At 40.8% G+C, this 12017-nt stretch overlaps 1 protein-coding gene across 3 annotated transcripts in view; it reads right to left on the bottom strand.

Moving 5' to 3' along the window:
* srpx2 (sushi-repeat containing protein X-linked 2) overlaps positions 1 to 10579 on the bottom strand; it is a 126250-nt gene extending 115671 nt beyond the window's left edge. For 2 of the 3 annotated variants that reach the window (XM_068047578.1, XM_068047580.1), the window contains exons 1-2: positions 10396 to 10578; positions 9949 to 10080 (exon numbers count right to left, since the gene is read on the bottom strand). In XM_068047578.1, the coding sequence (XP_067903679.1) occupies positions 9949 to 10018 (70 nt within the window). In that variant the 5' untranslated portion in view covers positions 10019 to 10080; positions 10396 to 10578. Of the gene's footprint in view, positions 1 to 9948; positions 10081 to 10395 lie in introns of all 3 variants that reach the window. The other variant, XM_068047579.1, reaches the window with a different exon arrangement.
* Positions 10580 to 12017: the final 1438 nt, after the last annotated feature.

The raw sequence follows: 12017 nt of genomic DNA, 5'->3' as shown, positions 1-12017 counted from the left end.
TACCATGTGAAATTAAAGGTGATGACGGGAACATTTCATTATGAGGTCGCAAATTAAAAAGAAACTATATACACACACACACTTATCAGTCTCCCACTGTCATAGCCAGGCTCCGGTTCAGTTTTTTTTTAAATCATCCAGGATGATTCTGTGCTGAGCTAGACTCTAGAATAAGTGTCAGCTAGGACATTGTTTTTCCCTGCAATGTGGATAATCTTTAGGTGGTAAGGCTGCAGAAGCAGGCTCCAACAAAAAACCATTGCATTCTGGGTTTTGAATTTCTCCACAAAGGTCAAAGGATTATGGTCAGTATAAGCAATGGTCTCTCTATATCCATTTTGGACATATACCTCAAAGTGTTTGAAAGCCAGCAACAGTCCCAAGGCTTCCTTCTCCACAGTAGAGGGCCTCCTTTGATGTCTGTTTAATTTTTTGGAGAAATACCCAACAGGTCTCTCAATGCCTAACTCATCATCTTGGAGCAGGACAGCACCTACCCCTAGGTCTCTAGAACCCACTGCCACTTTAAATAGTTTAGAGCTGCCAGCACCAGTTCATTGGTTAAGATGGCTTTCAGCATCTCAAATACTGTTTGGCACCTCCCTCACCACACTACCTTTGCTTTTTTCTGTAACAAGTCGGTCAGTGGGGCGGCAATAGTGCTGAAGTTTGGGATGAGTTTGCACTCGTGGAGACAGGAAAAATCTATCTGCGCCTGTACCTTTGCTTCTCTGGGCAGCACTCTCCCTTAACCCATGATATGCCCTAGATAGGTTATTTGAGCTTTAGCAAACTTGCTCTTAGCAAGATTTACCATGAGGTCGGCCGACTGTAACCTTCGGAAAATGGCTTCTAACTGGTCTAGGTGGTCCCCCCAGGTATCGCTGTACATTAACAGGTCATCCAGTTATGCTACACAGTTGGGCACGCCAGCCACTACCTGGTTCCTCAGCCTTTGGAAGGTGGCTGGGGCATTTCTTAATCCAAAGGGCATCACCTGGCATTGGAATAAACCATCTGGAGTGACAAAAGCCAAGATCTCTTTAGCTCAGGTAGTTAAGGGAACCTGCCAGTACTCTTTTAACAACTCAATTTTGGTTATGTAGGTGGCATTTCCTACTATCTTTACAGACTTCCAGGCAGGGAATTGGGTAGGAATCAGCTCTGGTCACTGCATTAAATTTCTGTAATCAATGCAGAACCTTGTTGAACCATCAGGTTTGGGTACCAGCACAACTGGGGAAGTCCAACTGTGCTCAGTTTGTGCTCCAGCATATACTGACTTCGGATAACCAGACAGCTGGGTCATCAGTCTGCAGTGCCAGTTCAGCCTCCTCTGACGGAGCTTGGTTGGCCATGGACCGGGTCACCATACAGTCAGGGAAAATGCCAGGGACCTTTTCATGTAACTGCTCTGTCTCCCGGACCTCGTTCAGTCCTCCTAAGACCACTAAGACCTTTACCTCCGTCAGGTCATTAGGAAGGAACAGGTCAACACCGTCCACAGGTAAACTCAGGACAACCCCCACGGTTACTGGTCCTGAAATCAGGTCGCACTCCAGGTGTACCCGATATAAGGTATGGGTAAATACCTTCCCCCTGGTACCTTTTACTAATACTTTCGCATTCAATGCGCTTTCTGGGGGGAAAGCTCATACCTTTTCCCAACAGAAGGGATTGGGTGGCCCCTGTATCCCCAAGTATGACTACAGGCATACTTGCCTCAGTCAAGGGGTATGGAGTCACTTTTCCTCTGGAAACAAAATCCTAGTAACTCTCAGGGATTTTAAGTTTTCCTGCACTCTCAGCAGTAGGTTTATTGGGTTTTACTGCCACAGTCTAGTCTGCTGTGCTTTCCATCAGGGCCCCTTTTCCTGCACTGGTCATGTGTACCCTGACTAAACCCATAGGTTTTCCCCATAACTTCCAGCAGTCAGCTCGAAGGTAACCTGCCTTGATGCAATGGAAATATACAGGCTTTTGGGCATCACTCCTGTTCTCAGTACCAGTTTAGGCCTGAGGAGGACCCCCTGTGTTTCCAGCTCTCCCTTCTCACTCATGGCTGCTTATCCTCCTATCGCCCTCCCACCTTCTATCCCTTTCAGGTTTTTGGAGGTGACTAGGGAAGGGTTTCTCATGGCAAAAGGGCTTGTGAATAATCATCAGCCAGAATATCTGCCTTTTTTTTATTCATTTGTGGGATATGGGCATCACTGGCTAGACCAGCATTTATTGCCCATCCCTAATTGCCCTTGAACTGAATGGCTGGCTCTGCCATTTCAGAGGGCATTTTGAGAGTTACATGTAGGCCAGACCAGGTAAGGATGGCAGATTTCCTTCCCTAAAGGACATCCTTCCCTAAAAGACATTAGTGAACCAGTGGGGTTTTACAACAACCGGCAATGGTTTTGTGGTCACCGTTAGACTAGCTTTTAATTCCAGATTTATTAATTGAATTCAAATTTCACCATCTGCCGTGGTGGGATTCGAACCCATGTGGCGAGTATTAGCCTGGGCTCTGGATTACTAGTCCAGTGACAATACCATTACGTCACCACCTCCCCTTTGTACTCTTATTTCCTGCTGAGCTGACAGCAATGACACAAAGAATACTGTTGCAGATGATGCTGTAAGAATCTCTCTTTATTTTGTGGTGAAGTCTCTTATGGAGCGACAGCAAAGCTTCTGATTAAAATTAAACTACAGGTTAGTACCAATTAGACTTGCCCAATGCAACTTGTCTAGGAGAATTGGTCTGTACCTTTGTCTGTAACCCTGACAATGGGCCTGATGTTGCTGCTGAGAGGCATCTGTTTAGTTGGAGTTTTCTCTGCATCCTCCAGCTCAAAAATTCTTTTCACTCGACTTGCTCCAAGTGCAAGCCGATAATGGCATCATGAGAGCACATCTGGTACTTTAGTGAACATGGGGCATCAACAATCTAGCTCCTTAACTTATGAATGATGGGTTGAGAAAGAAACAGTGGAACAACTGAAACTAAGTGAATTAGAGTCAATTCAGAAAGACAAACAAAAGAGGCAAAGAAAGATTGGATTAAAAAATACAGATCAAGAAAATGAGACAGGAAGGGAGATTTGTTTTTACACTTTAACTTCTAAAATCTGCAATAATTCATTATCTGAAGGAATGAGACTCCACAGTTTAAATTGTTCAATTCCTGAGCCAAACGTTGATGAGCACTACATTAAAAAGTGTTGTTAAAAAGATACTTATGCTATTAATTACCAGACTTAACTTTCTGTGGTGATTTTAATGGACAATTAATGTGCAAATCCAGCAAGCTTTTAAAAATAACAGCAATGCTAAGTACAAAGCAAACAGTTAAGCAGCGTTAATCGTCCTGCGAGTTCTGGAGATTCACAACTCTTGATCCTCTGACCTTGCTGGCTGATTTTCATATTAATAATAACATGCATCATTCACATGCTGTTATATTTTCAGAAACTTCCAGCCTAAAATTTACAACGGTCAGGAAATTAACTGCAAAATGATTACATAAACGATCAATTCCATTACGCAATTTCAGTTAAGAAGCGTTTTCAATTAAGACTATAACCATGAGTACACAATATAGCAAAACAAAATTAGTGATTAATATTCTGTTTGGCTACTTTGGATTACAGATGCAATAGTCTGTGATAAAGGAATACCATGTTTAAAAGAGAAAACGTTTTGCAACCCTTTAACGGATTACAAATGGAACGTTGTAAATCATAAAATCGACTATTAGTACATGACAGTCTGACAAAAATGGGTTTTCCCCTTCTAAGAGAAATTGATTTGTCATTCTTTTTAAAATGAAGACAGTATTCCTTTCATTCCACAACCAACTCCACTGATAAACATGTTGAGATAAAGGAAGTTTTGAGTCATTGTGGTAGATACCTAATGTTAGCTAACTGTCAAACTGTGCTAGCTTCATTAGAAGGGTTAGGTATTGTTTTCACAAGCCCTCACATGAAAACATTAAATCTCAAATCATTCAGAATAAGCAAATAGATAACTTGCCAAGAAATACACTGAGGTGCATAATGAAACAGGGTGGCTACTCCTGAAAAATCAAATATTCTAGTTATAAAATATCTAGAGATATCACATAACCAGTCAAAGCATTTCTGAATCTACCCAGGTTATACTAGCAAGAATAGAGCTTGAGATTGACAAGAAAAATGGATATCTGACAAACTGAAGCAACAGTTGGGAATTTTTGGTCCTGCTTGGATACATGTGAAACATGGCTATATGCTGTTGCAGCTAGCATCCCTGCTATTTCCACATTGCCAATTCTTGTGTAAGGTAAATGATTTTCTTTTACATTAGCACTAATAGAAAAATGGATGTCTGCAGCACATACGCCAGCACTATTATTCACTGTCCTGATTTCAGAGTCAACGGTGAAGTGACAGTGCTCACTACTGACCTTGAAAAAAGCTGCCAAAGATCTAACAATGTCTGTGGTGTTGATTTTCCCTTCCCGCGCTGAGAGCAATGCCAATTCAAGAGGATCTCCAAACGTCCAGAAGTAGTGATGTGACCAAGTAAGCAGCCAATCACAGTGAAGTATCTTTTTTTTTAGATTAGAGATAGATTAGAGATACAGCACTGAAACAGGCCCTTCGGCCCACCGAGTCTGTGCCGAACATCAACCACCCACTTATACTAATCCTACACTAATCCCATATTCCTACCAAACACCCCCACCTATCCCTATATTTCCCTACCACCTACCTATACTAGTGACAATTTATAATGGCCAATTTACCTATCAACCTGCAAGTCTTTTGGCTTGTGGGAGGAAACCGGAGCACCCGGAGAAAACCCACGCAGACACAGGGAGAACTTGCAAACTCCACACAGGCAGTACCCGGAATCGAACCCGGGTCCCTGGAGCTGTGAGGCTGCAGTGCTAACCACTGCGCCACTGTGTCGCCCACTGTGTCTTCAACAACAGAAAACTAAAATGCACTGAATTTTTCACCTTTACTTAAAATTTTATGGAAATGAAATAAATGATTGGGACATACATATGCAATTAAGGTAGGAGCTGAATTATATACAAACGTTCCCAAAAAAAGTGATTCATAATGGAAGGATGTGACATTCGACAAATATAAAATTAGTTTTTCAGGACCAGTGAGGCTGTTCAGCCATCATGATGATCTTAGTATCCAGTTACACCTCATTCAACAAGGTGCAATATTTTCAAGGTTTTTACAGTGTGTACCTACACCCTGCCAGTGAGACAGGACATACCCAGGGATGGTGATGTCTGGGACATTGTCTGCAAGGTATGATGCAGTGCATATGACTATGTCAGGCTGATGCTTGACTAGTCTGTGGGACAGCTCTCCCAATTTTGGTACAAGCCCCCAGATGTTAGTGAGGGCTTTGCGGGGTCGACAGGGCTGAGTTTGCCATTGTTGTTTCTGGTGCCTAGGGTGATGCCGAATGGTCCGACCGGCTTGATTTTTTTCTTAGCCTTTGTAGAGGTTTGATACAACTGAGTGGCTTGCTAGGCCATTTCATAGGGCATTTAAGAGTCAACCACATTGCTGTGGGTCTGGAGTAACATGTAGGCCAGATCAGGTAAGGACAGCAGATTTCCTTCCCTAATGGAGATTAGTGAGCCAGCTGGGTTTTTGCAACAAATCGACAACGGCTTCATGATCACCACCAGAATAGCTTTTTTTTAAATTCCAGATTTATTAATTGAATTCAAATTCCACCATCTGCCATGGTGGGATTCAAACCCAGGTCCCCAGAACATTAGCCTGGGGCTCTGGGTTATTAGTCTAGTGACTTTACCACTACGTCACCACTTCCCCGAGACAGTGTTCCTAAGAGCGCATGTGGTGTGACATTTAAAAGGCACGGTCTGGGGCAAAGTGTGGGCCCCTACTCAGGGCCTCCAAGGAACCCTCAACATTTAGCTGGTGAGAGTTTCACTGAAGCTCACCAATCAGAATTATGTGCCTAGAAATTCACCCAATAGGTGAGGCTTATTCATTTTAAACATGTGTCACCTACTTCTTCATTCACAGTTTTTGTCAAATAGCTTACATTATTTTGTGTGTCTCAGCACTTTTATTGCCAAATTCTCACTCCTCTGCTCCAGAACATTGGCTTAAGATATATTGCTGCGGTGTAGGAGCTTTGGCCTATATCTATCCATGACAATGTTGAAATTAATTGCCAAACTGGAGAAAAGACCAGTTCCTGACAATGCATCCCTCACTTTGATGAGCTCAAAAAAAACCCAAATTATAAGATTGCAATTTTGTTTGTTCTGAATACGGAAGACATGTCCTTTATTCAGATCCCAGTTCTTGGAGGTACAATCCAGGTGCTTAGATTGAAGAAATTCAGCACCACTAGCTTAGCAACTCAATAAAACCAAGTAAATTCAGCATACTAAATAATATCCAAGCATGGAGATACCACACATGCATAGATGCACATGCACACATGAACAAAACAGTGATGCTTTTGCTCCATTTTCAATTTGTATTCCTGCAGCTTCAATTTTAACTCAAGACCAGTTTAAAACAGGTGTGCCGCAGTATGAGTTAGAATCTCACCGCTACTCCACAAATGATGCCTGGGATATTTTTACTCCAAGCATCATTTAAATCCCACTGGTTAGCCACCCAGCTGCTCCAAGCCAGAAGTAGGCAGAAAATTGCCAAGACTGGGTAAGTGACAGGATCAGCTATTGGGACTCCTGCAAATAGTCAGGGGTGGGGTGGTGTGAAGGGAGAGCAAGATCGTGGCAGGAGATGCTTACATTCTCCTGAGGGTCCCAGAGAAACACTACTCCTCCTTCTGGCCCCCCAAGGGTAGAAGAAAGAAAAATTTAAACTTGCATCGTTGGGCATCTACTAGCATCAAACCTCTTTGCTGCTGGGTTGCCCTGGAAGGATAATGAGGACCCTGCATATGTTAAAAACAACCCCACCCACTTTGGGAGAGTGGCCCTGCTTCCTGCTGAGGTGAGCTAGTGAACATCCAAACCAGTCAACTCCCAACAGCTGTAGGGCAAGCAAGAAACTGGGGCAATTTCAGCTGAACGCTCTATTTTTGCCAGGCAGCTAGGTGAATTGCACTGTAGGAACACAGGAACAAGTGTAGGCCATTCAGCCCCTTAAGCTTGTTCCACAATTCAATTAGATTATGGCTGATCTGTAACTCCATATTCCTCAATGGACTTACCCAATACAAAATCTATCGATCTCTGCATTCACAGCCTTTTGGGAAGAGAATTCCTGATTTCTACTGTTGTAGTCTGTGTCAATTTAATTTTAGAACATTAGGAAATTGATTCCATATATTAACAATCCAACAGTGGTTATCCCTATCTAGGAACATCCTTACTAGGTTAGAGTTCTTCACACAAAATTTTGTGCAATTTATCAGAAGTTACAAAATGGAAAAAAGGAAATGCTAGGTGCATACCAGGATTTAGTTAAAGAAGCTCTGTTTTCCTCATTAAAAGAATTGGCAAATGCACTTGGCTTCCAAAGGCAGGAAAGCTACCATCTGTCATTTTCATCATGACAATGTTGCATTAACTTGTGGTCTGACACTCCATAATGTATTTGTACACAATATAAGTTATTAAAACTGTGTTCAAGACTGCAGTCTCCACTTTAGAAAATTAAATATACCTATTTTGGAGGGTAATTTTTCTGCTTATAGGAACCGCTTATTGTCCAGTAGCTTCCTTAACTCCAAAGATGGTCAAGGAGCTTATTGAGTTGACCCCAACAAAGGTTAGCACTTGCTGTCATTAATACTCTGCAGATAAAGCATCATGCCCCAATGATACTTGTGAAGCTATAAGAGGAAAGTAAGTGGAAAAGCAATTAGCAATGAGTTGAGTGACATAATTGCCTTGAATTCAAATGAGTGCCTATTTGGCAAACAATAGATCTGCAGCTCTCATGACTGAGTATTTCCAACACAAAAGGTAAATAATTGTAACTAGTTATAAGGTATCTTAACAAGAAATGCTGGAAATACTCAGCGGGTCTGGCAGCATCCGAGGAGAGAGAAGAGGAGTTAATGTTTTGGGTGACCCGAAACATTAACTCTGCTTCTCTTTCCACAGATGCTGCCAGACCTGGTGAGTATTTCCAGCATTTCTTGTTTTTATTTCAGATTTCTAGCATCTGCAGTATTTTGCTTTTATATAAGGTATCTTAACTGCACAAAATTAGAAAGCTTACAAAAAGAATAGACAGCAAGTGTTCCGATTTAAAACAAGTCCAATTCAAAGCTTGAAAACATTATGTCAACCCATTAAAGTCTGTAAAGAAAACACACGAGATTGAAAGGTCAGATGAATGCAGCGAATCATTGCCACAATTTATTCAAAATCTTGAACTATATTTAAGCATTTTTATAACTCTTCCTGTGGTCAGTTAAGTGATTGTGAACTTTATTTGTTAATTATTGTTCCCTGCTCCCCTGAAAATTATTTTATTGGTTAGATATTAAATTATGGGTTGAATCCTCTTACCTCCTATTAGAAAGGATCAGATTACTTGTTGAAAACAACCTGGATGAAATGGTTTACAGTTTCCCAAATCACCTTTACTCAGTGAAACCACAGAAATGTTATAAGATCAATTGCTGTTGGTCATTTCGAGTTCAAAAGCTCTTGCCTTTCTCATTTTCCTATATTCCTGAACCTTCTGGCAGCAGTTGTTGCTCATTTTAATTCATTAGACCATTGTAGCTTTATAACTTCAATAAATCTCAGCTGTGTTTAATCAAAAATATTTTACAGCTAACTTTTTAGCTAATCACCCTTTGGCAATTCATCAAGTTGGAACTGAATGGAAAAGCAGCAAATCCTAAAGCACTGTACAAGAAAGCAGACAGCTAGTAACTTTATCAATTAACACCCTTAACTGTTTACATATTAAAATAATTCTACTCGTGAGCATATGGTTTTCTCTAGCATTAATTCTGAGTCGTTGGTAAACAAGACAGAGAGAGGAAATATTCCTCGTTACAAGACAGCAAGGCTAAGATTTGTGACAGAAATCTGCACTTCTCTAAATGGAATGCAACAGTCCAACTCAGGAGGAGTCCCACCTACAGGACTGCTCCTCCAGGCTTCACAAAGAAAGCCAGCCCAGGCTCTCCACACTTAGCGTGTTACCATCGCCTTCTTCCGATACTAGCGAGTGTCCTTCCCCGCTGGCCAACTGCCGCTTTCTGTCGGAAACATCCGTGCAGCTGACCGTTGGGATACAAGTGGAGGTCCGGCAGTTAAAATGTACTGAGCCTTTGCCTCGCACATCCACGCTGCTTTGCCATATACTTCTGCCAGCTTCTTGCCGCGAGTTCAAATCAGTTCCTGTTCCCTCACTCTCTACCTCAATCAGGTTCAGAGTCAGACAATTGTGGGTGAAAGCAACAATTTCCTTTTGTCATTGATGCAATTCCATTGATTCAGCCTCATTATAATAACCAAACAGAAAATATACATTTCCTCAGCAAACCAGCAATTACATATTAAATAAGCTGCTTTACGATTCACATACACTTCACATTGACACCAACCTTCCAAATAACTGACCCTGTTATACTAACTTATTGCACAAAAAAGCAGTTATTTTGTTTCTTCCAGTAGTCTAGTGTGTAAAGACACTACTCATTTTAGGATTAAATTTTACAGGAGGGTGTAGATTAGATTCTCAGTCTGTGCCGAGTTTAGCTGAACTCAATTAAGGGAGGGAACCCAAAGCCCCAGATGTACCCCACAGAGGTAGCTCCGGTCTGCTGACACCCATGGAACAGCACATCAGAGAAATCAATGGTTTCGGGAAAAGAAAAGGGAGGAAATTGGAATTGAATGAAAATTCAACATTTAGATTCCCTCAACACCTCAAGAAAAAGAAACAAAGTTCACTCACTTACCTTCATATCCATATCTATATCCAACAGCTGCCCTCACAGAAAGAGTGAGCAAAAAAAATAGTCTTCTCATCTCTCGTCGTTGAACTAATACTTTGGATCAAATTTGTTTGAAACTTCGCAAGTATACTATATCTATGAATGAGATTAAGAAAAGAATTCAGCTATGCCATAAAATTGTTGTTACCACGGCAGTGACATTTACAGCACCCATAGAGGTTAATACGCACAAATTATACACAGAATTCAAGGAACTGGAACAGTCAGGAAGGTCACCACTAACAAAGTTGCTCACTGATTTCGTTTAACACAATCTGCTTTAAACAGTAACAGTGCTAAAAGGTTTTAGGGTAAACAGCAACTGAAGAAAGATGAAGAATATCCTTAAAGTCAGATTAGAAGGGAAAATTCCATTTTTACTTCACGATCTGCCAAAATGTAATTAATTACCTTTCGATTATGTTTCCATGCTACCGTACGGTACGAATTCCAACCGTTGTTTGTAGTATATGGAAAACGAGGAAATTGGCAAGAAGAGCGAATTACATCATTCTGTTACATCCAGTGAGGGGCTTCTGGCAGTTCCTTAAAGCTGTACTGTTCGTGCGTAAAACATTGCCAGTATGTAAATAAACTGTGCTGAAGAGCTGCTTTAATTGACCGCAAGCAAAATAAAATATTTTGTGCCGGAAGTGAATCAGATACTTGCCTCGTCATATTGCTTTGTGAATTTAAATGAGTTAACAAGAAGTAGATTTGAAGTAACTACAACAAAACCTGGTAATTTAAAAGTGTCGTACTCCGTCTTGAGAAAAATATGAATGAGAGTATGTACATGTTGAGCACTGCTACATCAATCGGATTGGATAATATTGTCTGAAAAAGTTTTAACTTTTTTTTTGAACAGTAAACACCCTCCCAGAAATGTGAGGCATTCATTAGGTAGAGCACGCTCCATGGTGGTAATTATCTCTCTGAAAGCTTTTCACATTTACAGTTTGTAATAGAGGTTGAGCACTGTGCAGCAATTGGCATGGTCACACACTGCTGCCACCCCAGAAGCTGATCCTAAATAGGGTTCTGATGAAAGGACATCGACCTGAAATATTAGCTCTGTTTCTGTCTCCACAGATGCTGCTTGATTGCTGAGTATTTCCAGCATTTTCCTTTTTTATTCCTAAATAGGTATACTGCTTGCCTCAATCAGTGCCATACTTGCCTCAGAGTCAGGAGGTTAATGATTCAAGACCCATTCTAGAACTCAAGCACACAATCTTTTCACACTGTCCTTTGGACAAGACATAAACCAAGGCATGGGGTTCATGTTGATGTTAGAGATCTCATGGCCCTATTTGAAGAAGAATAGGGTGTCATTCAAGTATCTTGACAAACATTGCTCCTTTAACTAAAGTCACCAAAGATAGATTAACCAAACGTTTATTTCAGCACGGTGCTATTAGTAGTATTTTACAGTTTGCAAAATGTTGCTGCATTTGCCTACAACAAATACTGCACTAAATGAAGGACTTTGAAATTTTCTTAAGAAATATGACACGATACTTTATAAATTGTCATGGTCGTGTAGTTATTTTTTTCCAGGAATATGCCTTTTGCCTTTAAGATTTGCAAAGGATCAGTATTGCTTTAAGAACCAGCAAGCCTCAGAAGTTATAGAAAGGTGCATTTCAGGTTGCCATTGGATACAACCATTTGGAGACTGCGATTCATAGGGTGCATTCTCATTACAATAGCTACAGCCACTGGAAGTGAGTCTCAAGTGATACATTTGTTACAATTCAATTTTGAACTGGCTTTTTAGTTGAAGACAGTTTGTTCTAACAGAACACAGACCGAGGGCACAGACAGCTGTGATGACAGCACCTGGAAAAAGAGCTCTCAACCATTTAAACTGAAGGAAGATAAATTTATTCTGTTCAATTGTTATCTCTCAAAATTCTAAAAAAAAATGTCAAGCCAAAACAGAGATCTCTGGTCATTTAAATTGAAGAAAGGGAAGTTAGTCTGTGACAATTTCTCAAAAATTCTAAAGTCAGCTTGATTATATTGAAAGT

This window comes from Heterodontus francisci, chromosome 15, assembly GCF_036365525.1.
Source record: "Heterodontus francisci isolate sHetFra1 chromosome 15, sHetFra1.hap1, whole genome shotgun sequence".
NCBI classification, from domain to species: Eukaryota; Metazoa; Chordata; class Chondrichthyes; order Heterodontiformes; family Heterodontidae; genus Heterodontus; species Heterodontus francisci.
The sequence above is the reverse complement of the archived record's forward strand: the minus strand, read 5'-3'. Positions and strand labels throughout refer to the sequence as shown.